The sequence below is a fragment of the Glycine max genome, chromosome 11 (genome assembly GCF_000004515.6).
Source record: "Glycine max cultivar Williams 82 chromosome 11, Glycine_max_v4.0, whole genome shotgun sequence".
In the NCBI taxonomy this organism is placed as follows: Eukaryota; Viridiplantae; Streptophyta; class Magnoliopsida; order Fabales; family Fabaceae; genus Glycine; species Glycine max.
In genome coordinates this window covers 9,485,160-9,512,822 of record NC_038247.2, presented here as the reverse complement: position 1 = coordinate 9,512,822, position 27,663 = coordinate 9,485,160, and the positions used below count along the sequence as shown (strand labels likewise).

The 27,663-nt window shown below is 32.1% G+C and overlaps 4 protein-coding genes across 11 annotated transcripts; 2 read left to right on the top strand and 2 right to left on the bottom strand.

The window, feature by feature from the left end:
• The first annotated feature begins 697 nt into the window (after positions 1-697).
• LOC100812527 (protein NLP9) lies at positions 698-6,647 on the top strand. 2 transcript variants are annotated; one of them, XM_003538990.4, is made up of 6 exons: positions 698-1,067; positions 1,971-3,036; positions 3,605-3,649; positions 3,807-4,553; positions 4,827-4,950; positions 5,408-6,647. In XM_003538990.4, the coding sequence occupies exons 2-6, from the start codon at positions 2,080-2,082 to the stop codon at positions 6,430-6,432; spliced, it is 2,898 nt and encodes a 965-aa protein (XP_003539038.1). In that variant the 5' UTR covers positions 698-1,067; positions 1,971-2,079; the 3' UTR covers positions 6,433-6,647. The 2 variants fall into 2 exon arrangements, with proteins under 2 accessions (XP_003539038.1, XP_040862641.1); XM_041006707.1 differs by lacking the exon at positions 698-1,067 and adding an exon at positions 1,466-1,667.
• A 2,887-nt stretch (positions 6,648-9,534) lies between these two features.
• Positions 9,535-12,328, top strand: LOC100820349 (peroxisomal membrane protein 13). 2 transcript variants are annotated; one of them, XM_003537877.4, is made up of 5 exons: positions 9,535-9,805; positions 10,381-10,605; positions 10,701-10,984; positions 11,454-11,546; positions 11,859-12,328. In XM_003537877.4, the coding sequence occupies exons 1-5, from the start codon at positions 9,787-9,789 to the stop codon at positions 12,078-12,080; spliced, it is 843 nt and encodes a 280-aa protein (XP_003537925.1). In that variant the 5' UTR covers positions 9,535-9,786; the 3' UTR covers positions 12,081-12,328. The 2 variants fall into 2 exon arrangements, with proteins under 2 accessions (XP_003537925.1, XP_014619494.1); XM_014764008.2 differs by having other exon boundaries at positions 9,604-9,805; positions 10,368-10,605.
• A 3,529-nt stretch (positions 12,329-15,857) lies between these two features.
• Positions 15,858-16,655, bottom strand: LOC100811974 (SKP1-like protein 14). The gene has a single exon (XM_003538989.3). It carries the CDS (start codon positions 16,653-16,655, stop codon positions 15,858-15,860), a length of 798 nt encoding a protein of 265 aa, XP_003539037.1.
• A 6,189-nt stretch (positions 16,656-22,844) lies between these two features.
• LOC100811445 (B3 domain-containing protein REM20) lies at positions 22,845-25,670 on the bottom strand. Of its 6 annotated transcripts, XM_006590863.4 has the most exons (7): positions 25,457-25,670; positions 25,205-25,256; positions 24,680-24,772; positions 23,965-24,433; positions 23,730-23,863; positions 23,401-23,490; positions 22,845-23,278 (listed from the first exon to the last, which is right to left on the bottom strand). In XM_006590863.4, exons 3-7 carry the CDS (start codon positions 24,749-24,751, stop codon positions 23,033-23,035), a joined length of 1,011 nt encoding a protein of 336 aa, XP_006590926.1. In that variant the 5' UTR covers positions 24,752-24,772; positions 25,205-25,256; positions 25,457-25,670; the 3' UTR covers positions 22,845-23,032. The 6 variants fall into 6 exon arrangements, with proteins under 6 accessions (XP_006590926.1, XP_014619492.1, XP_006590927.1 ...); XM_014764006.3 differs by having other exon boundaries at positions 24,883-25,670; XM_006590864.4 differs by lacking the exon at positions 25,205-25,256 and having other exon boundaries at positions 25,320-25,670.
• Between the last annotated feature and the right edge of the window lie 1,993 nt (positions 25,671-27,663).

The following is a 27,663-nucleotide window of genomic DNA, read 5'->3' as shown; positions in this document are numbered from 1 at the left end:
TTTATTTCCGTTAATCCTAAAATATTGAGTCAAGGAAGGTCCCACAGGGTTGTTGTAAATTCTTTCGATTCCTATGAACGAAAATAAAAATTTAATAAATTGAACACGTTAAAATAACTATTATTGCCGATTGCCATAAAATTTTATTTGTTATAAAGAATAGTTCAACGTGTCAAAATAAATATGATGATTTATATCTTGTAAAAGTAAGATATTAAATATATACACAAAAACAAAAAAGTATAAATGGTACTAAAATGAAAAAGAATGATTATATTTTGAAAACAACAAATTTTAAATACTCAATTAATAATTCTTTTTTTTTCCTTCTCTCTATCACACTACATCATTAATCAAGTGAATCATTTATCTCTCATCTCTTCCTTTCTCTCTTTAAGTTGCAGACATCTCAAAATTATCCAATAAATATTTTTCAATGAAAAAATGACCTAAGGAGACAGCTTAAGGTTCGAAAAAAACAAAAAACAAAAAGCGCATCATTCTCAAGGTCCGCAATCTGTCACCAGAATAAATATTGTTTTTCTTTATTATTGAAATATAGTTGTCTATCAATAAGATTTTTTTTATTTTTTATGTTGAATAATATCCAAAAGATTCCTGATTCCATTTGAATACTGGTGGTTTGGTAGTTTCAGGTCAATAAATAAATTAATTACACAACACAAAGGCTGCGTGCAGTTATTATTTTATTTTGTCCATAATAAGAAAGCTTCTGAGACTGAGGCTGAGGCCGAGAAGAAGGGTCGATCATGATTAACAGATTTCTATTTTTAGTAACCAGTTTTTGTATTTTAAGTAACCCGTTTATGTGAAACTGCCGCCAAAGACTTATACCACTCACTTTTATTCTGTTACCTTTCCTCTTATAGAAGCTATCTCTTCCCACCTACTACTCTTTACTAGTACTACTACTTAGCTTCCGTCAAGGAGGGCAATTCCTGTGAATTTTGATTTGCAAGTTTCAAGTTTTTCGAATTTGAGGATATCTTACTTTTTTAAATAAGAAAGTTTAAGTCAATTGGATCCAGAAGCTGGTTAAAAATAAGGTAGGTCTCATAGTTCAAAAAACATTTATAAATATATTGACAGATTATTACTAACAAAGTTTTCACATTAAAAGTGCATTAGAAAACTGGGACTTTCTCATTGCTGAAAGTGGTTGACACCCTTTTCAGATCCTTGGTCTTAGTGCCTTAATTCTGTATTACACTCTTTCATTGTTAAATTTGTTATTTTTCATTATTATTTTAAAACAGTTTGTTGTTTGTTTAATGTGGTATGATGTTTTAAATATCTTTTTATGCTAAATTTGTTGTTATACAGTTGTTCCTCTTTTTAAGATTGGAATTCTTTTTAGGCTTTAAATAATAGCTTTAGCCTTTAGGGTAGTTGTTGGCTAGTGGCTTCTCATTAATTGGTTGGCGAATTTTCCACTAATTAAGACTTTTATTAAAAAGAGGACTTCGGACTAATGATTCTTGAATCCTGAATCCCAATCCCCTCAAGTTTCAAACACAGGATTTTAAGTGAGGTTATTTTTTTTAATGATGAGGTGAGGATAGTTCAATACAGAGATGAATTTCAGATTGAGTTTAATTTTTATGAACAGTCTTTTTACACTATCAACTCATCAGAAATCATCTTAGGTATGACTTTTAAAGTATTTATAGTGAAAATTAATATATTACAAATTGAGATTGAATGAAAGTGTATTTTAATTAAACTCTAGAAGATTAAAATGTACAGGGATTTAAATCAGCTCAACACAGTGCTCAGTGAATTGCAAGAATCTATATATTCATCTTATAATTCAATTTGTTTTCCTTTCTGTTTGAGTGGTTGAGATTGTTATTTTTCTTTCTGTGACCAAAAGAATTTTGTGTGACTTTTTTATCTTTAATTTCCTGAATTCCTAGCCTTTGCTGAGATTGTGCATGTTAATCTTGCAGGCTTTTAGGATGTTGGTTAACTAGGACGAAGCCTCTGGTGCAAAGTTTAATTCAAAGGAACTCTAACATTGGTCAAATTTCAACTTCAATTTTTCTCTCCAACCTAATCATGGAAGACCATGTTTCCCCTGAGGGAAAGGAAGTTAGCTGTTGCACACCTCCTGGGGCTCAGTTGGAGGAACCAACATCGGTAGACGGTGGAATGAAAAAATCTGCTTCAGAGGACATGTTTAGCAACTTCTCAGAGCTCATGAACTTTGATACCTATGCTGGTTGGAGCAATAGCCCATCCATGACTGATCAGAGTTTGGCTAATGTGTTTTCATCGTTTTCCTTGGCGCCATATCCAGTACCTGATGTGTTGAATTTAGTGGAGCATGGAAATGGTCCATTCTTTATGACAGAAGATAGTGAAATTCACAATGATATGGAAAGTGCTCCTAGTTGTGGGGAGAGAATTATATTTCAGCAGATGGACTTTCAACTTGGGTTCTTAGATGAAGCAAATGATTCAAATAGCTTAGATTCAAAACAAAAACCTAATGGCACATCTCAGGAAGTTAATACCACAGACATGTGCAATTACATAATCTCAAGTTCACCAGGTAGGTCACTTGATGATAGAATGCTGAGGGCTTTGTCCTTCTTTATGGAATCAGCTGATGGGGGAATGTTGGCACAAGTTTGGGTGCCAATAAAGCATGGTGATGAATTCATCTTAAGCACAAGTGAACAACCTTATTTGTTAGATCCAAAGCTTGCAGGGTATCGTGAAGTGTCGAGGGCATTTACATTTTCTGCAGAAGGAAAGACGCAATCATGTCCGGGGCTTCCAGCTCGCGTGTTTATATCGCACGTTCCTGAATGGACCTCCAATGTTGGTTACTACAATAAAACTGAGTACTTAAGGTTGGAGCACGCAAGGAATCACGAGATTCGTGGATCTATTGCTCTTCCTATATCTGATGTGCACTCTCAAGTGCCATGTGCTGTATTGGAACTAGTTACTACAAAGGAAAAGCCTAACTTTGACAGAGAATTAGAAATTGTTTCTCAAGCACTCCAGGTGGATTTTTCTTTTTGCTACTTCTAGCATATACTTCAATTTCTTATATTGATTCTGTCTGGCAAATCTGTGTTATTCTATTAGAGATTTGGATGTCTTATTAAAAAGGTTATCATGGAGAAGTTTTTACCTTGTCTGACAAAGTATCTTGTATTTTTTATTTATTTGATGTTGATCTCTTGCTGTAGTTGAAGAACAGTTAGGCAAGAAGGAGATTTTTTCAGGATGTGCATGATGTGGTCATATTTCTAGTGATCAAACTAGGACTAGTTTGCAAAAATTGAACCATTAAAATCATATATACTAATCTATTCTAGTCTATAGTCATCCTGTGTAAACACATCCTATATTCATTAGTACAGAGTTATTTTAAAGTGTATCTTTGGTTTAATTGATTGAGAAACCTCTAGGATTGTGCTAATATGTTTCAAAAGCAGATCAGTCAATTATGGGTCCATTTTCTAATTACTCTGAAAAGAAACCTTTTTCTATGTTTTAGATATTTCCAAATTATGTTATCATCAAAGGTACTAATGATAAATGTCTTCTTTATGATGACTTTATGCAGCTTGTAAATTTAAGGACTACTATGCCTCCACGACTTCATCCTCAGGTATTGATGATCAATATTATGATGACTTATCATATTGATTTCCCCCCACTCAAAAGGCAATGCTAAACTTTCTGAATTATGAATGGAGTAGAGGTGTTTGAGATGTGTTTTTATCTGAATTACTGAACTTCTCATAAGATTGGTTCTTTTTCTGCAGTGTCTATCAAGTAACAAAAGAGCTGCTTTGACTGAGATAATTGATGTGTTACGAGCCGTGTGTCATGCACATAGATTGCCACTGGCACTGACATGGATTCCCTGTTGTTACAGTGAGGGAATAAGAAACGAAACTGACAGAATACGAATCAAAGAGGGTCATACAAGTCCTAATGAAAAATGTGTACTATGTATTGAAGAATCAGCTTGCTATGTAAATGATGGAGCTGTAGAAGGATTTGTTCATGCATGCGTTGAACATCATCTTGAGGAAGGGCAAGGTATTGCTGGGAAAGCTCTTCAATCAAATCATCCGTTCTTCTATACTGATGTGAAGACATATGATATTGGTGAATATCCCCTTGTTCATCACGCACGCAAATATAACTTGAATGCTGCAGTTGCAATTAGGCTAAGGAGTACCTACACCAATGATGATGATTACATATTAGAATTCTTTCTGCCTGTGAATATGACAGGGAGTTCAGAACAGGAACTTTTATTGGACAATCTCTCCAGTACCATGCGGAGAATTTGTAAGAGTTTGAGGACAGTTTCAGATGCTGAGTTAACAGGAATAGAAGGTTCCCAAGGTGGGTTTCCAAAGGAAAAAGTCTCAGGTTTTTTTCCCATGTCCAGGAGAAACTCTCAGATAGCATTCATAAGCGATGACCATGATTCTGTCCTGAAGATGTCCTTGAAGGCATCTAACATGAGAAATAATGGAATTGAAGCCGTTCATAGTCAGGTATATATTGACCGGTATCCTTTATCCTTTTACCTTTGTGAAATTTAATATGAAATGCATGCTTTATTTGAGAAAGCATTTGTTCCAAGAAAATTTGATCACGGGATAGAACGGAGGGACAAAATGTTGAATGCCACATCACATTTCATTTATGTTACAAAATGGAGCAGAAATTAGATGGAGTTTATGCTTCAACCTTGTAACTTGGTGGTGCAATGATTTTTAGTGTCTTTTTGGAATTGAATTTTGACATTGTAGGAATTTGTCTTGTAGACAATGAATGGATCAAGAAAGCAGGTAGAGAAAAAGAGAAGCACAGTGGAGAACAATGTTAGTTTGAGTGTTCTTCAACAATACTTTTCCGGTAGTCTGAAGGATGCTGCAAAAAGCATTGGTGGTGAGACCCCGAAGTTATTTATGTTAATTTATTTACAATTTTTAACTCAGCTTAATGTTTTTGGGTTATATGAGGGATGTTTGTAATCGTTTAAGTTGCGTTGGTTGCATAAATAGAAGTTTTATAGAAGCCATTGTATATATAGTTTTCTTTTCTCCCAAAGTTACAACTTACTAGGGAAAACAATGAATGCATTTTCGTTGAACGTTTTATGGTGGAATTGCTCAGAATGAAAGATACAAGAGAGATTTTACAAAGTGAGATACCAGATATTCTAGTATAGTGTCAAACCTGAGTTGAGTTCATTAACATCCTTGTTAATGACAATTTAAATTGAAAACATATACATTGTTGCTCTATGATTTTATCTTAAAGTTAAGATGTAAGACATTTCTGAAAGGTAATTCTAGTTAATAAAGACAGATTTATCGTTAACAAACATTTCTTCTTTGAACAGTTTGCCCAACAACTCTAAAAAGGATATGCAGACAACATGGAATTTCAAGATGGCCATCCCGAAAGATAAATAAAGTGAATCGTTCGTTAAAGAAGATACAGACTGTGCTTGATTCTGTCCAGGGAGTGGAAGGAGGGCTAAAGTTTGATCCTTATACCGGGGGGTTTATAGCCGGAGGATCAATCATGCAGGAAACGGAAGCACATAAATATCTTGTGTTTCCTGAGAAAAGTTCTGTGAAAGATCCTAAGCCTGCAACACAAAAAAAAGTCTCAGTAGCTCCAGCACCTGCCAGCACTATTGAGAATTCAACAATTAAGTTGAATGATGATGAAGGTGTTTGTCTGGTGGGAAACAAGCTTGTGCACTCAAGAAGTATTCCTAACTCCAACAGCGGTGAGGGAGAATTGAAGAAAGACAATGTTTCTTCTGATGATTCAAAATCAATGACCATGAATGATGGATCATGCCATAAAGCTTGCCATTGGAAAAAGACTAAGGATTGTCCTGAACAAACTTGTTCAATGTCCTTGGTAACTGATGAGGTTGAAGTTGGTGTAGATAGGGTAGAAGGAGCTGATGAACATAACCATCCTACTTCTTCAAGCACTACAAACTCATCCAATGGCTCTGGCTCAATGATGCATGGAAGCTCATCATGCTCTCATGAGAACCAAAAGTATTCAAAAGTTAAATCAAATTGTGTTGATAGTGGGTCAAAAATGATTGTGAAAGCTAGCTACAGGGGTGATACTATTCGTTTCAAGTTTGATCCATCTTCAGGTTGTTTCCAGCTATATAAAGAAGTTGCAACAAGGTTCAAATTGCAAAATGGATCATTCCAGCTCAAATATCTTGATGATGAAGAGGAATGGGTGATGTTGGTGAATGACTCGGATTTGCAAGAATGTACAGAAATTTTGGATGACATTGGAACACGTTGTGTGAAGTTTCTTGTCCGTGACGTGCCTTGTGTTTTAAGTAGCCATGGCAGCAACAGTTGCTTCTTGTCAGATAGCTCTTAGTGCATCATATGATGCAAGGCTTCATTGTGAAAATTCAAGTCTTGCTACAACAATATTTTGTTAGTTTTTCTCATTCTTTTGTGAATTTGGTTCACACTGGATTCTAAAAAACCATGCTGGTTGGAAGAGTTGGCCTTTTAGCCACCCGTGTCATATGCAAATTTATTCTGTGAAGATCTTACAAGTGTGATTTGTCACAATCCACTCTTAGACTATGACCGGTGTACAAACTATAATTTCTTTAGTTTGACTAGCCTAAGAATCTTCACTCAAAATCACAATTAAAAGACCATCCAAAAGGGGTAGTCGAAAATTCAGCAAAGTTTTCCAAAAAAAAAAAAAAACAGGTCAAACCCCATATTAAATAATCTGTAAAAACATATCATATATCCAAACAAATCTATATATAAATATATATCCCGATCCAACAATTAGATATCAATGTCACATATCACAGCATAGACCTTTGACATACTGTCCAAAATATCAATTAATAGTGATGTTGGTCATAAATACTAATCAGTGTCTTAAAACATCATAATTATACCATCAACATATCTATAAGAGATGATCATTTAAATTTCAAAATAAAAGGATTCTCTCTATATCTATTACTATCCTTCTTCCTATAGCTGCATTATACTAAAGTCAAAAAAACACTCTCCATCAAACGCAATGAAGGCTTACCAAAAAGATAAACAAATTCCTGAATAAGTCAACAAATCTCAGGAAGTTTGCTACTCCACTATTTGTGTATATTAGAAAATAAAATGAAATAAGGAGGTAAGTCACAAAGACTTAGTAAGAGCATAAAATACAAAGCGAACAGGAAGAAGAATACAACACGAGTCTTTACATCCAAAAAGAATTTAAATGACATTAAATAAAAGCGAAATGAATACAACTTACTTTTAGAAACTATTATATACTCCCTTAAAACTTTTAGAACTACATATAAACTTGTATTCAAGAACAATAACTTTATAAACAAACTTTCATTCTGTTATGTGCACATAGATTATATTATCTCTTCGTTGTGATGAACGGTAATTATAGAACCATGACATTTAGCTCGTAGGCTGTATTATCTCTTTGTTGCAGCGAACAAATCTTTATGAACTATGAATATTCAACCCGTAGGCTGCATTCTCTCTTCGTTGCAACAAATGGAAAAAAATACATACATACATACATACATACATACATACATACATACATACACACACACACACACACACACACACACACACATATATATATATATATATATATATATATATATATATATATACACTATGAGTATTTAACTCATAGACAATATTATCTCTTTGTTATAGCAAACGGTAATCAATCATGAACTCACAATAAATAAAATAAACTATAATCTAATATTCATTCTTAAATACCTTGTCGAAAATCTTAGAATAAATTACAATCAAGCGAAAATAAATATTTTACTTTATTCTCAAGAACTCCTAAAATTTCAAAAATCACAAAAGAATATATTTTGAAGTTTACTTGCTTCTCCTAAAAGAATTTTTAAAAAATGACGCTGAGTAGGTTAACTACTCACTCAAAATGAACAAAATTAATGTCTTTCAATGCCGTTGGAAGGTTCAACCATTGCATTTTTTCATGGGATATGAGCCTTTAAAATAAAATAAAAACAAGAGATTAAGCAAAATTCTCAAATTTAACATATTCAGGATTTTGAGGAAACCACAATAATCCTTAATACTTAATTTTCTAACCCTTCTCACACAACCAATAACTAAACTGTTATAGAATAATTATCTAATACAATAGGTTATAAATTTACCCTAAAAAGATCAAATAAAAATTTTAAGGAAAAAGTGGTGTTTTTTTTACTCCAATCACCTTCTCATGCTTGAGAGTGACACAAGGATGTAATAAATTTGATGAATTTTAAAACAATGGAAAAAAATGAGTGAAAGGTTGAGAGATGAAAAAAATTGAAAAAAAGAGGAAATGTTTGAAGAATAGGGGTGGATTATTGAAAGAAGGGAATTAGGAAGGGAGAGAGGGTGTCGCGCGATTTTAAAAAGGGAGGGGTGATTATATATATATATATATATATATAGAGGACATATGAAGTTAGATAAATATTTTATTATGAGAGGTGAGAAGATTAAATAACAGCCTTCAGATCAAGATAGAAGGTTCAGATTTACTTATTAATTAAAACTAAACGTGCATTTTCAAGAATGAGAAAAACACTGCATTTAATATTGATTCTCTCAAATGTAGTATAGTTTTAATTAACAATTAAATTTGGACTTTTTATTTTGATCTAAAGAATGCTGTTTTTCATGATAAAGACTCCTCTCACCTGACCCCTATATATATATATATATATAGTAATTGTTTCTAGAAGACAGAGAGATAAACTCACATGGCAGCACTAGCACTAGCATGTTAAATATGTAGTTTTCTCCATATGCTAAGATTAAAGCTGCATAGAAGTCTACAGTTGTAGACAGGACATTGTAAATAGCTCAATCTTCAGTTTATACAGATTTGTAATTTGAAAATATGATAATAAAAAAAATGTATATTTGAATCCTTGTTTCTTTTTACTTACCAAATGAAAGGAAGTTCAGGAACATAAATAGTGGAGTTATAACCTCCTTAAAAGGGAGTTGTGGTTAGACAAGTTTCAGCTACCATAATTATATGGAGTACTATTTTAATATCAATTCTTTTTAAATCGGTTTTAATAAAAAACAAAACATATTTTTACTTTCTCAAAAATATAAAATAATGATTAAATTTGTCTTTTTATGATAGTACTACTTTAGTTTTACAAAAACAAATATGTTAACAATAATAATATAGTGTAATCTTTAGGTAACAATTAAAAGCGTCGAGTAAGTGAAATTTGAATTTTTGAAATTACTAAAGCATTGAGACGAGAGAGTCAATGCTCAATAGAATTCACGTTGTAGAGAATTGCCTTCTCAAAAAACGAAAAACACGTGTTGGATTAATAAAAGTTGGAACAATCGAGACGAAGGTTCTTGCCATGATGCCAGGGTCGGTCAACACTATAAAATACGATGAAATTATCCTAATGTTTATTCTATAAAATAAATAAAAAAGAAAAATCAATGAAATGTTTCACCGCCAGATCCACTCACCAATGATAAATCAACGGTTGAGATACAGCTATCCCAAGTAATTAATATTTAAATAACTGTTTTAGATATTCTAAGACCAACCAACCTAAGTAAATAACTACCAAAAAGAAAGGAAAAAAAAAAACTAAACATAAGAATGCATTCAACGCGTTGAGTTGTTGTCTGGAAGAGCTTATGCTGTTTGTTCGCAATTCGCATGGAACCATCAGTTTCAGGTTCAGTTCGCCAAACCCTCAATTCTAATTTCTTGTTTTTCTAATTCGTTGATTTTCATTCCCATTCATGCGATTCTTTTCTTAATTATTATTTCTATTGCTGTTCTATTTTTCCTTGGTGAAGCCAAGAAAAAGAAAAAAAGGTAACACCAATCATTACCTTGTTCCTTTGATTCACCTGATTTTTACGTAGATTATTAACAAATTAGATTTCATGGTGTGGCATCTATTGACTTTGCAATTCTTGAGGTTCAGTCAAATGGGATTGATTGATTAATAGCTATATTACTCTCTCCCAAAATGTCTGCAGTTTTAGCCTTTGAAAAAAATTTCAAATTGACTGATGTTCTCACTCTTTAATGAGATATTAAAACATCTATTCCAATTTTATCCTGTAATAAATAATGTTGTCTTGGAAGGCTTAATAATTTTATCCAATGAGATATTCTGAGCATTCTCAAAATGAAGTTTTAATTTGTGGTTTCCTGAGTGGTGTGTGATCATGAAATGTGTCTTCTCAATTCTCATGCCTCTCTCTATGGAATTTCCAACAATTTTATAGCTTTGTGTTGCAGCTCCACCAAAACCTTGGGAGAAAGCAGCATCATCATCTGGGCCAGCACCTTTTAAACCCCCATCAGCAGGTAGCACAAGTGATGTAGTTGAGGCTTCAGGGACTGCAAAACCTGGCGAAATAGTTCCAGCTTCCGATAAGACTGCAACTGTCAATAGGAATGCTCTTGGGAGACCCCTTCCCACAAGGCCATGGGAGCAGAATAATGGAAGTACCAGCTATGGAGGTGCCTTTTTTATTTTAAATTATTTCTAGTGTCACATATTTTGCCCTCTTATTTTACCTATTTTGATGAAGCTTTTTGCTTGGGCTATAATACAGGTTATGGTTCCACAATGAATTATAATTCTGGATATGGATCTTATGGTGGAGTGGGAGGGTTGTATGGCGGAGGAATGTATGGCAGCAGTATGTACAGGGGAGGATATGGGGGCCTCTATGGTTCCTCTGGGATGTATGGAGGGGGAATGTATAATGGTGGCTTTGGTGGTCCAATGGGTGGTTATGGTATGGGTGGTGGTGGTCCTTATGGAGCTGAAGATCCCAATAATCCGTACGGAGTTCCTTCATCGCCCCCAGGATTTTGGATTTCTTTTATGCGTGTGGTGAGCTATATCATTCTTTGTCTAACTTGGTTTTCTTTTTCGTTATTAATCAGCATTGGTTCTCACATTTTGGGTTACTAATTACTAGATCATGAAGTAATTTTGGGTTGTATGATCTTGTGTTTTGATGTTGGTAATAATCACAAGTAACTGAGCCATGTGAGACAAGATGCAATGCAACAGAAACTGGGATAGTATTAATCTTCATAGTTGGGATTATAGATCCATTATGAAACATCTTGTTTTTAGGAGTACTTGTTCTTCCAATCAGCATCTGGAAAGGGAGTGTTATTTTATGTCCTTTTCTTTTTTTGGCATATTCTATTCACTGTTCTCATTCTTTGCCATTACTTGTCTCTCTTTTTACCCTTCCCCCTGGAATTGTTTCATATATATGGGTTTTTCTATTGTACTTTATTGACGAAAACATTGCTTTGCATATGTTGAATTTATTTCCCTTTAATTGCAGATGCAAGGTGTGGTTAACTTTTTTGGCCGGATTTCAATGCTCATAGACCAGAACACGCAGGCTTTCCATATGTTCATGACTGCACTTCTTCAGGTTTTGTATTCATCTTTCTTTTTTCCATTTTATGCTCATTTGTTAATATTATATAGACTATGCTCCTATGGCTCTTTGAAGATCAAAATTAGACTTAAATGAAATAATCTATGCTCAAGTTCAATACTTTGAATTGTGGGAATTTGAATAGCTTGTTAAAATCAAGTTTGTGGGTTTGTCCAAATTAAAAAAAAAAATCAGTAAAAGGTAATCAAGTGATTTGATCAAATCACAATTTGATTTATGCTTTTCCCCCTTTCAAGTGGTATGAATATTATATTAATGCTATATGGATACTTGGTCTCTTTACAGCTTTTTGATCGTTCTGGTGTACTGTATGGAGAGCTAGCTAGATTTGTGTTGCGGTTGCTTGGAATCAGAACTAAACCAAAGAAGATTAACCCTCCAGGTCCAGATGGACTTCCACTACCTGGGCAACACAATTCCTCTGTAAATCAGAACTTCATTGAGGGAACAAAGCCTGCTCCAAGTGGTTCTTGGGACAATGTATGGGAAAATGACGCCAAAAAATGATGATGCAAATTTGTTTTGCTGATAGAGCAAGTCCAAATACAAACCAAGGAATTGAGGAACAGATGAAGCAATACAAGTGAATATACTGAAGCTGTGAAATCGATGCTTAATCTGGAAGTTTAAGTTCATTATTGCTTTGCTTAGATTGCTCTGATAAGAGAGAACAAACTAGCAATACAGTTGCCTTCTAAGCATTTGTTCTGAATCTTGTAGGATGCTATTTGTATAGATAGTTGTATTACTTTGTATTTCAAATGTTTCTTAATCTTTTGGGGGCGACAAATTGAAAGAAGTAAATTGAGTGGAAAAAAAATATAAGGCATGTTTGATTCACTTATCAATTTTTGGTTTTAAGAACTGATTTCTAAAATAATTTTACACTACTTAGCAATTAATTTCTCATCCAATTTCTATTAACTTTTGAAAAATTGTTTTCAAAACAAGTATTTAAAAAACAAAAAAACATAAATAGTAAGAGATATTCTCATTTTCTTTTTCAAGTGTCATGTTGAAGTGTTTTGGTATAAAAATTGTGCTTCAAATTAATTTTGATACACATTTTATAGTATTTAAAAGTTTACAATTAATTCTAACTTCAAAATAAATAAACTCAAAGTATATGTTGTTCAATTACCTGAGAAACTCCCTATTAAACTCGAAAAGAGAAAAAACAAAAAAGTTATGCACTGTAAAACTAAACTCATGAAAATTGCTTCTTCAAAATTCTCGAGATAGTTTAATTAATAGAATCGTAAATATCATCTTTTTTTTTCTTGTTGGATCTCCCATGAGGTTCTTCAGAGCTTACTAAGTGACAAAATACATCTGTGCTTCACAGTTCCGGACCACTGAGCAGACCTTGATAATAAAGACAGAGAATTATACATGGACAACAAATTATATAATAAAATATACAACTAAGAGAGAGAAAGAGAAAAAAGGAAAATGAATTTGAATTCAAAATGTAATAAGTAATAGAAAGGAGGAGAGAAACAGACACAAAATATAATGTTGTATAAATTCAGTACATGTATAAATTAGATAACCTCTTAGCTTTCAAAAATCAGGAGCAGACAACACATCCATTTTTTCACAATAAATTCAGTACAGATGAAAAGCTCCAATTTGACTAACCAAAAAGTCCATGTCATTTTCCTTAGTCGGTCATTTTATTGAACTCCACTCTACATAATGGCTGTTGCACACTGTTGCATTCCCGCATATTGAATTTTCTGACCAAAATATACATTCAAATAAGGCCTAAAACTCTCGAGTTATGAATCAGGATGCTGCCTTTCTTCTTAACATCGCACTATATGTGGGTGTTTGCGATGCTATGAACTCAATGGAGAGGCTAACTGTAGTATAAATGAGTAAACAAATATGTAATTGAAAATACTCCCTGTTAGCATGTCACATTTTTTCTTTACTGGACTTCAACTTTTACAATCTATATAATATAGCAAAAAATTGATTGAGGCTTGCAAAATTCCTTGGTGGAGAGATTTTTCGGTTTTAAAGAATCAATTGAGACTTGTAAAATTCCTTGGAAGGAAGCAGCAAAGCCCTTGCTAAATAAACTCACAAATGGGTAAGCTCATTTCAAAATGCTTTTCTCTGTTTAAACCTGAAACCCTGAGTCCCATTATCATAAGCCCATCAGCAACTTCAATCTTTCCATGCTACTGCAGAATCCAAAACAAAAGAGTTACTCATACTTAACAGACATAACTTTGGCTTGTTTACTATGCTCTCATATGGCCAAGTAATCATCTAATATATTTGCTTTGAATCTGAGTGGTACTCCACACGATGCAAATTTATAAAGCAAGTTAGAAGTTTTCAACTAAAAGGGTTAACTAGAAAAATAAAATCATGCACATTACATACACCACCTTTAGTTATGCCACCATATTTGAGGAAAGTAACATATGCCTATCTGGAAAGGAAGGAATCAGCTCTTCAATTACTTGAACAAAATCTCTTGCATGTTTCCCAGATGATGACTGCTCTTCTTTGCTGCATGTAATAGAACAGAGTAATCAATTTAGATTGCACAATTATCCTAGCAGTATCGGATGTAACTTATCAAATCTCTATATTCATAGTTGATAAATGTGTGCCAAAACACTAGCAAGATGTTATTCACAATAAATTAAACCAGTGCACAAGGCAGACTAGTAAAAACATAATTTGTTTTGTTATTTTGTCATTATATAACTATTCCAAAATCTCATTTCATTTTCAGCTAAAAATACGAGAAAAAAAGGCACACGGTAAAAGTTAAAAATGAAAAGCAAGGTGATCACTAATCTTCATTGCTTCACCCCTCTTGCATTTAATACAATATGTAGTAGCAATAAATTGGTAGAAATAGTGTAGTATATATTATATGTTTTGGTTAAAATAGGTAAGATAGCAGAAACTTTGAATACCTTCAACATCTTCAATCCGATTATTTCCACTGAGGTATAAACTCTTGCTCAAGTTTAAATCTAGGCATTCAATCATGACAAACTCTTCCAACATATGACCTATGAGATTGTATGCAAGCATACTTGTCTTATCACAAGCATACTTGTCTTATCACAAGCATCTTGGATAGCGAGTTATGGGTTCTTGCATTCACTGTACATAGTGGGCATGGGTTCTTTCTCTTTACAAACCAAATTAGCTGCCTGTTGCATCTACTTTAGTATCACATTCAGAAAAATCATTTCTCTTCACCACATTTTCGTCCAATTCTCTGTCAGGCGAAACAACCGAAGAATTATTGTTCTTGCAGGCCATAAATGGATGAAAATGCTCTGTGCTTTCTCTTTGGCATTGGTCAATAAAAATGTTGCGTTGAGTGATGTGAACTTTGGATTCCAAATCCACCATATCATAGTTGCTTGAAGTTGTTCAGAACCACTATTAAACTTATCACTAGTTGTAGGTGGGGAGGATTAAACATTATTTTTGACACATGATTAGCTAATAACTCAAACTTATATGTACCTGTAATATGAAATTACTTAAATAACTTTAATTATATATAAGTTTAAGTTGTTCTAATACAATATGCTTCAAATTTATTTGTTTTCAATTTATTTATTTTTTTTAATTTTTTTAATAGATATTTATGAATATACTTACCAGCATGCACGCATTCATGCATACACATGCACGAACATAAAGAGATATATATATATATAAAATAAAAAACATTACAAATATATCAAATATTATAATAATATAAGAATTTGCAAAATGTAAACCTAAGATAGGCCAAAGCTAATAGGTAAAGAAATCTATACAGTCAAAGAAGGCCCCTGTTCCGCTTCTAAGATAATAAATATCACTTTTCACAAATTATTCATCATCTCCATTTTATTTATTACTTACAAGCTTATGAAATCAAAGAAATAGAGATGAAAAAATGAAGTGAATCCATATAATTAACCAAATGTAATGTAAAAATCATAAAAGAACAAAAAAAAATCATTAATAATACAATTTTAAATATTTCAATAAAATCTCTATTTTTATTTCTTTATTTCCCAACAACACTTGTAAGCATTTGTAAAAAAAAAAATTAAAAAATCAACAGTAATGAAAAAAAGGACTATTTATTCCTTCTAAAGAATCACGAAAAGTTCATGTTGTCTACTATATATTGCGAATTGCGAAGATGATAAATTTTAATCTATAATAATCTCAGTATTTTCACCACTAAACCCCTAATTTTAAAGATAAACTTCAATCTATAATCTCAATATTTTAACCACCAAAACCCTAATTCCTTGAATCCTCATCGACGTTCCGAAAGGCCCAGGCGTTCGTTTCGCGATACTGCGCCTCTTCCTCCGTCGTGTAATCGTTCGTAACCCCAAAATAATCCCTCACGAACTCCACGCTCTTGTTCTTGATGGCTTTAGCAATGCAACGACTCAGAGACTCGAGGAGCTTCTTCGTGTTGAGGTAATTCGCAGCGATGATCAGATCCTTCATCTCGTAGAGGTTCAGCGCCGCCGCGAACCGCTCCTCGAACTCCTTCAGGTTGCCGGCGGAGACGGAGGCACGGCGGTGCTCCTTGCAGTACTCCACCATCCGGGCGAGTTCGCGGCCGGCAACGTTGTGGAGCGGAATTGCGATGGCGGCGGAGGTGTCGGCGGAGGTGTCATCGATGTAGGCCTGCACCGTCTCCATCTCCTTCGCGATCCACGCTTCCACCTCAAAGGTGACACCGTCTAAGGTCTTTAGCGAAACCTTCGCTTCTTCTTTCTCTCCCTCGGTTGTTGCGGTTGCGGCATTCTTCGATTCTTCTACCTTAGTGATCGAAAGCTTCTTCGATTCTTCTTCTGTAGCCGCAATCGGAACGTTCTTTGATTCTTCGTCGGTGATTTTCTGTGTTTCCGTCTTGGATTCTTCTGCCTCCGCGGGCTTCATTGTTACCGTCTTGGATGATTGTGCTTCTGCCATTGCTTCATTGTTAATCTCTAACATTTCAATCTTGGATGATTGTGCTTCTGCCATTGCTTCATTGCTAATCTCTAACATTTCAATCTTGGATGATCCCGATTCTTTTGCCATTGATTTGCTTTTGCAAGAGAACCAAGAGAGGAATAAAACAATAAATTTAGTGAAAAGGGAATTCCACAAATAATTTATATTTGCGATCGGAGCTATTTTGTATGTTATAATTTTTTTCCTTTTAATCGTTGCGGTCCAGTGGGATTTGATTGTGATAAGACTTTTATTTTTTTAATAAGGAAAGATGTTTTTAATTAAATTTGGGCCATGACCTCCCCAAATTTTTTGCAATATCTTTATACATATGAAGCACACATGAACAAATTTAAATATGAAGTAGCGTGCATTAATTTAAATGCAATAATCAATTTGTGAGTTTCCCTTGCTTGACCCTAGTGGTCGTGGAAAGACTTGTCCATATTATATTAAAAACTTATTGTTTACAAAAATATAAAAGTGGAAATATGGGTAAGTATGAAGAGTTATGAGAAGATATGTAAGATTGAAAAAAAAAAGAGAAATTAAATGAGATTAAGATAAATTAAATGAAATTAATTTTTATTCAGATATATATCTCAACATTTAAAGTTAATTGTCAATTTTTAGAATTACATAAAAAAATTAAAAATAAATATATTTGACAAATGATCAATTGATTTTATTTAATATATTATTTTGTATTATGACTAATAATATAAAAAAATTAAAATCTTTATCTGAATAATATTTTTTTTAAAAAAAAAAGAATAGAAAGTTGGTGTGCATCAAATTCTTGGATGTAAATTAATACAAATAAAGTGTAATTGATTATTTTAATTAAATATTATTAGCACATAATTAGTAATTGAATGCTAATTAATTAATTGTTAAATATGATATATAAATTTCTAATTAGTTATTTTGAGTCTCTAAATAGGTAAACTTAAAAAAAATACAAAATAGACTTTATAAAATAGTTTAATAGTTTATGTTAATAAAATAAAAAAAAATTAATAAATGAAAATATAAATTGATATGTAAAATATTTAATTATTCAAAAAATTAAACTTTGGAAATTCTTAAAAATTAAACTTTGTTGACAAAAAGAATTGGGTATGATTTGAATATGGTATTTTTCTATATTTAATGTTAAGTTATAAAATCGTATTAATTATAAAAATTATATTTATAGGATAAAGAATTAAAAAATATACTATATTATTTTTTATTTTTTTAATGGTCAATTAAAAAAATTAATAATAATCTTATTCAGCAAATTGTACGCGCCCAAATTAAGAATAAAGTGGGAATTTAATATTTACATAGATAAGACTAATAGTAATTAATTGTTTGTGATTATATATCTCTATATTTAAAATTAATTACAATTTTTTATACTTAATTTATACTTCTATATAAAAAATTTAACAAAAGTTAACACGGTTAATATATTTTTTAGATATTAATTTTGTATGATTAAATTTACATTATAAAATTTAAATATATTTTCATATATAAATTCTTAATAATGATTTTTCTGATAAAAAGTTTTGAATATATTTATTTGTTGAAAAATGTATTATCACTAATTAATGAAAAAATTATTAATGTTACAGAATTTATCTGTTATTAGTCAATTACAATAATCTAACAGATAAATATTCAATTCTAAATATTTAAATCAAATATATGTAATTAGGATTGTTTATCTTTTCGGTTTGATTATTTATTAATTATTTAAATTAAATTAAATAACATTTTAAATGTATTTTTTATCCATCCATTTATGTGTTTTGCTTCCTTTCTCTTGCTACCATTTAATTTGTATTGTCCTTCATTTTGTTTTGTCTCCTTCATTTTTCACTTTCTTTTATATTGCTTTATAATTTTTTTCCTATTTCACATGTGTAACAATTGGTGTTCTCATCAGGTAATGATTTTTGTCTCTTTTCATTTGTCACATGTCACTTTAAAGAAAAATTCTTTATGCATCCTCCACTACAATAATGTTAAGATTGATTTCTTGTGTTGTTGTTTTTTTAAAGATGGCAGCATAATGCGATGAGTGTGCATGTATAAAACAAAAATGGTGATTATTTTTATAAATGACATTGATTATGATTTTAAATGACTGATATATATAATGTAAAAATATTATTTCATTTGTAAGTCCTCAACTTTTGTTTGATTCATCTTTTAATTTGGGTTAAGTATAACAATTAGAGATTATAAAAATAAATAAAATAATTTGTACTCTACTTGATTGTTCTTGGAACATGAGTAAATAATAACTCAAACTTACATGTACCTATAATATGAAATTACTTAAATAACTTTAATTATATACAAATTTAAGTTGCTCTAATATAATTTTAGTATAAATATAAAAATTCAAAATCATGTAATTTTAGTATAAATATACGTTTTAAAAATATTTGTTTTAATATAACAATACGCTTTAAATTTATTTGTTTTCAATTTAATTTATTTTTTTAATAGATATCTATGAATATACTTGCAAGCATGCACACACTCATACATAAACATGTAGGGGATTCACTAACTTCTCCATCACCAAACGCAGCCTCTGGGCAAGGATCTTATAATTATCTTATAGGTTACATTACATAAACCAATTAGTAAAAAATCCCTAAGCTTGGATACGTTTTCCCCTTCAGAATATGGGTAGTAAGGGTGTCATTGGCTTGTTCCACCTTGTGAGGCTCTTGGAATATGCTTTTCACAAGTTGGCACAAGTCCTCACCCACCACATCGATCCCATTGGGACTGCTAAAAGAATGCTTGTAACCCATCCGAACTAGGAGCTTTATAGCTCCTCATCTCGTGAGAATGGTCTGTTGGATTTCCATCGACTTTAACTACTTACCAATCGCCAATAACTCATGAGCCTCAAGTCTGGGGAAAGAGGCAGTGAAACAAAACGAGGTATATTGACCATCATCAGTGAATAACTTCTTGAAGAAGGCACTAATATAGGCTTCAAGATCATCTACCTTGGATATCCATTCTTCTTGCTCGCTTTGAAGTACATCCACCCTATTTTTCTTTATGTGAATAACAGTCATACTGTAACACAGGGCATTACGATAAAATTCTCATAATAAAAACATTATTTAATAGTTAAATAATATAATTTTTTTAAATTACAATTATCTAAAATACCTCAAATATTATAAATAAAATTAAATTCTTACAAAGTACAATATTCTCAAATATGGACATCTAACGAACATTAACAATATAACAAAATTAACTTAAAGAAGATTAAGTCTTCATGTCTCCATTCTAACAACTTCTTCCTTGTGTTATGAAAACAATACTTCTAATGAGATATAATCTCAGTTAATAAAATAAGTTCTACAAAAAATTCAAAAACAATGTTGTTCTCAATTGACATAGTAATTTTGAAAGTTCAACCATGATACTCATAATAAAATTTTAAGATATTAAAGCAGCCTTCAATAAATATTTTAATAAATAACATTAACATCTTAAAACATTCAAATCAATATCTTAGACACAACAAGACTCAACTCTTTGGTTCTTAGAATCAATGTGAATTTAAATTCTTCAAAATGCCTATGAGCTCATATCCATGCAATGATAATGACATCCCAATGACTTTTCCATCATAGATGAAGATATTCAGAATCTATTCTCATCCTAGATTGAGATATATATTATCATATTCTAATAATAGAACGTTTACCATCATTCCTTCTCAAAACTTAATGATCGACTCTCACATGATTATCAAATAATTCGTTAATTTTATGCGCTCAATAATAATTCAGAAAATCATACCACAACATTATATAATTAACAATCTATGAAATAAATAATACCTACAAACACGTACATAATTCACAATCAAGTTATAATAATCACGGAAATTTATTAACATCAAATCACCAATCACCTCCACGTTATTCATCTTACACACAAAAATGACAAGCACCATCACCAAAATTTGAGGACAATCACAAAACCACCGAATTACATTTATTAGCTTTGATATAATTTTTCCTATCAAGAACCGAAAAGTTATACTTTTCAAGAAATATACCATAGACATTTTGAAAGATAAATATTTTACTCACCTCTTAAAAATAAGTAATCTTACTTGCCTCAGCATATTTTTTCATTTTCTTTCTTTCTCTGGATCTTTGAGCAACTCATTAGTACTAAGAGAGATGTTTATGTGTTTATTTAACCAATGATTAACTTTTTTCCCTGATTGGATGATTTTCCTCTATTCCCAAAACGGTTACCTTTGTTAACTAGCATCCAAGGCCCATAAAGTGAGAGAGGCATGTTGACCCTTGGATTCCGTTGGTGTATTCTCAACCCATGTGATTCAAATCTAGGGTTCCCCGGCCCAACGTCCTCCTGCATAAGAATCATAGGGACGATGCTACCATCCGTCATCATTGATGATTCATTCTCAGTCATCACCCCCTTACTTGGTGGTTGAACCTTCATGTGTATACCAAAGCCACCTTCTAGTTTTTGCTTTTCAAAACAGGTTGCTTCCTTGTGGCTATACTTTCCACAGTGAAGGCATATTGCATGGAGACCCTCATACTTCAGTGAAATAACATGACCTCTTGCAATGAATTTTGGGATAAGATCGAGGTTTGTCGAGATCTAATTCAACACAAATCTGGGCAAACCTACCCCGTGAATGAATGGACGTAACCCAGTCAATCTTTAGCATGGTCGCTAACGTACTTACCACTTTCCATAAGAAGTTTTCATTAGAGTACGATGAACAAGTCATGGACCTTCACCCAAACCGCAACCTTCCTATTTTCCCTTCACTTTCTACATGAAGCCTGATTTCCATCTCTGTACTAGAAGATAATGCACCACCAGGATCAATGGCCCTTCAAAGATAGGATGCTTGAAATCTTCCAATCTCTTAAATTGCACCAAGTAATAATTTTTTGGCATGTCTACGATCTTAATAGTGTCTTTCGAAGTCTAGTCCCTCGTCAGCTTTAACTCAATAACTTTGAAATGGACCCACGTTCCCAAGACTTTATTCCGCTGCAACTTCAGGCATTTCAAAAGATAACCCTTTCAGCCACTCATCATCATCGATCAGCCTTGATCTTATTTTCATCAGCCTTCCGTTTCTCCATCACGCGGCTATGTTGCAGCAAATCCTCCTCCTGTTCAGACTCCTCCTCCAAAACCCTAGCTGAGCTCTCACACTCCATCCTCCGTACAAAATTCTGTGAATTTCACTACTTATAAATAAGTTTCTCTCACAATTTCATATTTTTTTAATAAATTTTAGGATAAACTATGTGTTTTTAGTCCTCAAATTTCTTGATATTTATTTTGTTGGTACTTAAATTTTTTGGTGATGTGGGACTTCCTAAGTGGACTTCATTCCTAGTATTACTATTTGCCGTGTCTTCGTTTTCATGGTCATTCTGTTATTATCTTCACCAGTTATAACCATCCAAATGATTCTGAAGCACAATCTTCAGTTCATGACTGCTTCATAAATTCCGATAAATTTCATACGACAGACTGCTGGTATTGGACTTCTAAATTATAAGGATGTTTCTGCGTATCAATTGAGAGTTTGGTTTGTTGGTTGCATTCATAAGGTTTTCTTTTTTTGTCTCTTGTTGCAAAATTTCTGGTTTTCATTTGTGTTTTGTTATTATAACAAAGCAAAAGCAAACTGAGAAAATATGAAAAGGCAAGAAAATAGAAGACTGGAATTTTATAATTGCAAGCACACTGATTACAAAAATATTATTGCTCTTTATACATGGCTTAAGCATAACTTACAATTAAAAGAGAAACACCAGAAATCAGTGCTTTTATTAAAAGACTTGAAGAAGGATACAATTTTGTTTTATATTAAGACAATAAATAAATTAATCAAATAAAGTTTATGAGATTCTCACTCAGCCTCTTCCAGAGATGCTTCAACTCAAAGAAGAACAAATCCTATGGCAATTCCAATAAGAACAATCCCATTCATGATGGATGCAATCTGGAAAATCACAGTTGCAGCAGCATTACATGTTGTTATCATTATTTTATAAAATGAGGGTAGAAAATATAATAAGGAATTATACACACTTGACCATTCTTACGATCTAAATTGGTTCCAACAAGTAGCAAAGAAAACAATTTTAACAACATTGGTTCACGAATCTCAAATGCGCATAAAAATTACGTTCATATTTGTCCAATTAGTAGCAAAGTAAAAAAGACAAATGGATAAGCAGTGAAATAGTGTAAGCTAAATGATTGGAACCAACTTATAGATAAATATGGTTATCATTCCATGAGAAAATGGACGAAACGGTTACATAAGAAAATTATAAGTACTATCCAAAAAATATTTACAGCATGTAATTAAAAGTAAGCAATCAGTCCATAGTTCAAATCACTGGCAGTATTAGTGTTGTTCATCTCCTCCTGGCAACATGCACCTCAAGTGTTCTTACTACTTGGTCTTCCCCTGATATTACTTCACAGAAGCATGTATCATTTCTTTCAATCTTATTCCTTTTAGAAAAGCTTGCCCAACCCTTGATGCATATTCGATCTTGCCACCTACACACTCTTCCTGTCACTTCCTGATACTTTTTGCGGATGTGTGTCTGTTGTGTCAAGTTATGATGATAATCTCCCAATTCATTCATTGGAATGTCCTGTTTTAACAAAGAAAGTAACCAACTGTAAGTTCAAATTCTCAAGACAACCCAATTAATACACAAATGATAGTCCCTAACATATAGTTGTCAAAAATGTTAAGTAACTATTAGAATTATACCTTGCGCTGGCAGGGTTGACAACATATAAGGGTAACATAATTTTCAGGAAAAGTAAGGGAAAATTCTTGAATGGAATTTCCTGGAATATGCTGCAATAGGGAGGAATCAAATCATTCAATAAGTGAAAAGTACAGTAGATGAAAGAAGGAACATGTAGAGAGATTAAAAGGGCTTACAAACCAAACCAAAGGGAATTCAATTAGCAATGGGAAGAAAGACTTAAAACAAATGGACTCATTCGTCTAACAATGCTTTCATGTCTAAAAAGCCAATATCTAGATACAAGTTAAAAGGACAGAAATAGAAGAAACCAGATAAGAATTCTAACCAATTCGTTGGGTCTAGTTCTGTAGAGCTTTGCTTTAAAAAAATGATTCTCACGCTGAATACACATTTCTGGATCAAATACATATTCTGGAAGAGGATCTTCAGCATCGGGGTTGGAACTTGATGCAGTCTCCCCTAAACAAGACAGAGCAATAGGTAAAGGTTGATTCTTGCACTCATGACACAGAAATGTGAAAATACCAAAAACTAGTTTTCAAGATGAAGCTAAAACTTACTTTTGCAAGCTCTTCTATGATGACTTTGACTCTTGAATCCAGCACCGAATTCTTCTTTACTCTCTTCATCATCATCAAAATCACTGTCATCGCTGTCGTCATCATAGTTCTCATCCTTGGAAGAACTGTCTTCCTCCTCCTCTATATCACAGTCCTCAGCATGTTGCGCTGCTGCTTGCTCTTGTTCATTCTCCTCCTCCATCTTTACCACAGGCTTTTGACACTGTGTTGATGATTCAAGGATGAGTACCTTGAACTCATTACTTCGGTCATGCTTGAAGACAAGAAAGTCTGCATGTCCTAAGCAGTTTTCTTCGTGGAAAGCATTCCATCCATCATCAAAATATAGTTTCTCTCCGATATAGCGTGTTTTGACCTGCCACACTCTCCCACTTATATTTCTGAGGATTACATCCTCAGGGATCCTTCCTTGTGACTGTGGCAACCTCACAAAAGCATTTGGTATAAGCTGCAATTGAGAGAAAAGAAAAAAGTGTAAGCCTCCTCTTATTATGATTTATGACACACTGAGCAGAAGATCAATACTTAGGTAATGTTTTGAAATCAACAACTGCACTGCATTGGTATGGTACAGTACTTCTAAAGCAATATAGAGATAACTATACATACAATGTGTTACAATTAATATTCAATTCAAAGTAGTAATATGAGGATATCAGTATTATAGTTGCAGGAAGTATAATCAAGAAAATACCATTCTTTCAGAGTGCCGCTCGGGAAGGAAGACTTTGAAGAAATCAGGGTATCTCTCAGCACCAGTAGTCATCTATCCAGAATTATTTCTAGTCTTGAAAATTTGAAATGTCCAAATAAATTTGTCAAGAATTGAAATAACAAAAGAGATATAATATACCTTTGGCATTAATATTATACAAAGAATATTATTAATTGTTTTACCAATGTTAGATCTTTGATTCTTTATTCAGACCATTGTATATGAGAATTTTAGGTGTTGGAAAAGTTAATTATCCAGTAGGAGCAAAGACTGACCTTGAGGGATTCTACACTAATCAATTCAAAAGCAAGTTAGTATTGTATTGTTACAACATTGTCCAAAACATGTATAGAAAGAATAACTTTTGAAAGGAAGGGAACTATTAATGATCCTTTTAGAATAAATCACATTTAAATGAATGCACATATAACTTTTGAAGGCTTTAGCACCATACGAAATAATTTTTGCCCATCCAAACATGCATCTAGATATATAGATACCAACCCTGTCTCAAACAGAATTCAGATAAAGTGAGTTGATATGTGCTCTGACTTGCCTGCATCAGTGGATAAAAATGCAAAATCAGGCCTTTAATATTTACCCTAAACACTTTTCTTACTTGGCATTTAAATTTGAAGCCGAGAGATTTGTGGCAAGCTAAAAAATGGTGGGGTGAGAGAATCATGGAACAACCTAACAAAAACATCAAAGTGGAAAAAGTGAGTGAGTGAGAGAGAGAGATAGTGGAGAAGTGACCTGTTCACAGGTACAGGCTCTTAGATAGATCTGTTTGTTCAAGTTTAATTAAGCTTTGAGGGAGAAGAGTAGTAGTAGTAGTAGTAGTAGAAGCTTGTATATATGTGTGTGTGTTGGCTTCTCAATCTCAACTTAACATCAGATATTAATTATATTGAAAGGTGTTGCTGATGTATGATCTTGCTGTTCACAATGGATGCTCAATTTCTTTTGTTTTATTTCACTCAAAACTCCACAAAACTTGTCTCGTGATTCTTTTTTTTCGCTCTTTCTTTTTCTGGAAACTGATTGATGCTGCATGGTGCATGTGCAGTACACTACTAATAGTTATAAGTCAATGCTTATGATGCTAATTAATCTGCCCATTTTTATTCCTGTGGTGTGGTCCCTCACTATTAATGATTTTTAATTATAATATGCTATTTTTGAAAGTTTAACCACCACAAAGCATCTTTCTTTTGCTATCTCATTTCTACTTTTATAAAATAATAATAACGTGCGATATGGACAAGGTTTTATTTCACAATATACATGACTTTCAAAAAGTTTAATTCTTGCTGTTAATTTCTAGAGAAAAACGCGTGCTGTGTTTTGAGAAATACGAATTTGGGAATTAATATATCAATACAAGAAGATATTTAAAAAGAAAAATAACAAAAAAGAAGAAGAAGAAGGGTGTCTTAGAAATAATGGGGGATTCAAAAGTAATTAAGACCAATCATGTTCCATTAAGAGGGTCTAACGCCTAAGATATATAAAACAAAGACCAGAATAAAACCAAAAGAAACCAATTTAAACATATTTATACTTCCTATATTTCGAGATTCTCTGCAACCGGCTCTAGTAAAATTGGAGGTCATGTTACATCAGTTATTAAAGCCACGACGAGATAAAAAGTAAATGTGAATCAACCATCTCAAAAAATTGTTCTTCAAATTCAAGTGCCTTAATTTTTTTTTCTTGGTCTTTTTTATTTATTTAAGGAACAAGTCACAATCAAACTACAGAAAAACCTCTTTTTTCCACTCACACATAGGGAAACTTCTTATGTTTCACTCTCACCGTACGTTAGAGAACTTCTTCGCCTTGATGGGCACATTTACCTTCCCCTGGTTTCCTGGTTGACATTAGTGTTTTTTTTTTCTCCCACCATTTGTAAATGTATGCCTTAGTTCATATACCCATAATGCAATGCAAGTGAAACAGGGCTTTAAGTTATCGTATAATTAATAATACTAATACTAAAACTCTTCAAAAATATATATTTTTAAGAAGGTTAAATTAATTATTTAATCTTTATAGTTTCATGATTCTTACTTTTTTTAATTCTTATAATTTAAAAATGATCTTTTTAGTTCTTATAATTTATATTTTTATTCTCTTTTAGTCTTGTAATTTTATGATTCTTATTTTTTTAGTCTCTATAGTTTAAAAGTGGTCTTTTTAGTCTTTATAATTTATATTTTAATTCTCTTTTAGTCCTTGTAATTTTAAAAATGATCTTTTTCATCTCTATAATTTCATGATTCTTATTTTTTTAATCCTATAATTTTTAAATTATAGAGATTAAAAGAGAATTAAAATACAAGATTAAAAAAAATACTTAGGGACTAAGAATTAAAAATATAAACTATATGAACTAAAAAGATCACTTTCAAACTAAAAAAGTAAGAATCATGAAACTATAAGAACTAAATAAGTAATTTAACCTATTAAGAATAAATGTGTACAACATGATAATTATATTTATATATCTTTATTTAAATAATTAATAAACAATATTTTTGATTGAACATCTTTCATAAATAAATATAAGCTAGAGAAAAAGTAATATATACTATGACAGAATAAAAACAAAATTCACTCTCATTTAATTAAAAATTAACATGTTTGTTAAATTTGTTTACTTTTATAATGTTTAGCTTAAAAATCATATTTATCAAGATTTCGTATGAATTGATAGTGTAAAACTTTCGCATTGAGAATGCATAAAAATTATAATTTTACGCAAAAAAATATAAGCATCAGTAATATCACAAACTTATAAATAAAAATATATGTACATATAAGTTAAATTTGAATTGAATTAGAATTATTTTTTTAAAGTTAAATCTGAAATTCAATTCAACCCAATAAAAACATTTAAATTTTCTTCCAACACAAATGACTTGATATTGATACTTAAGGACCAACCCTAAATTATTTGG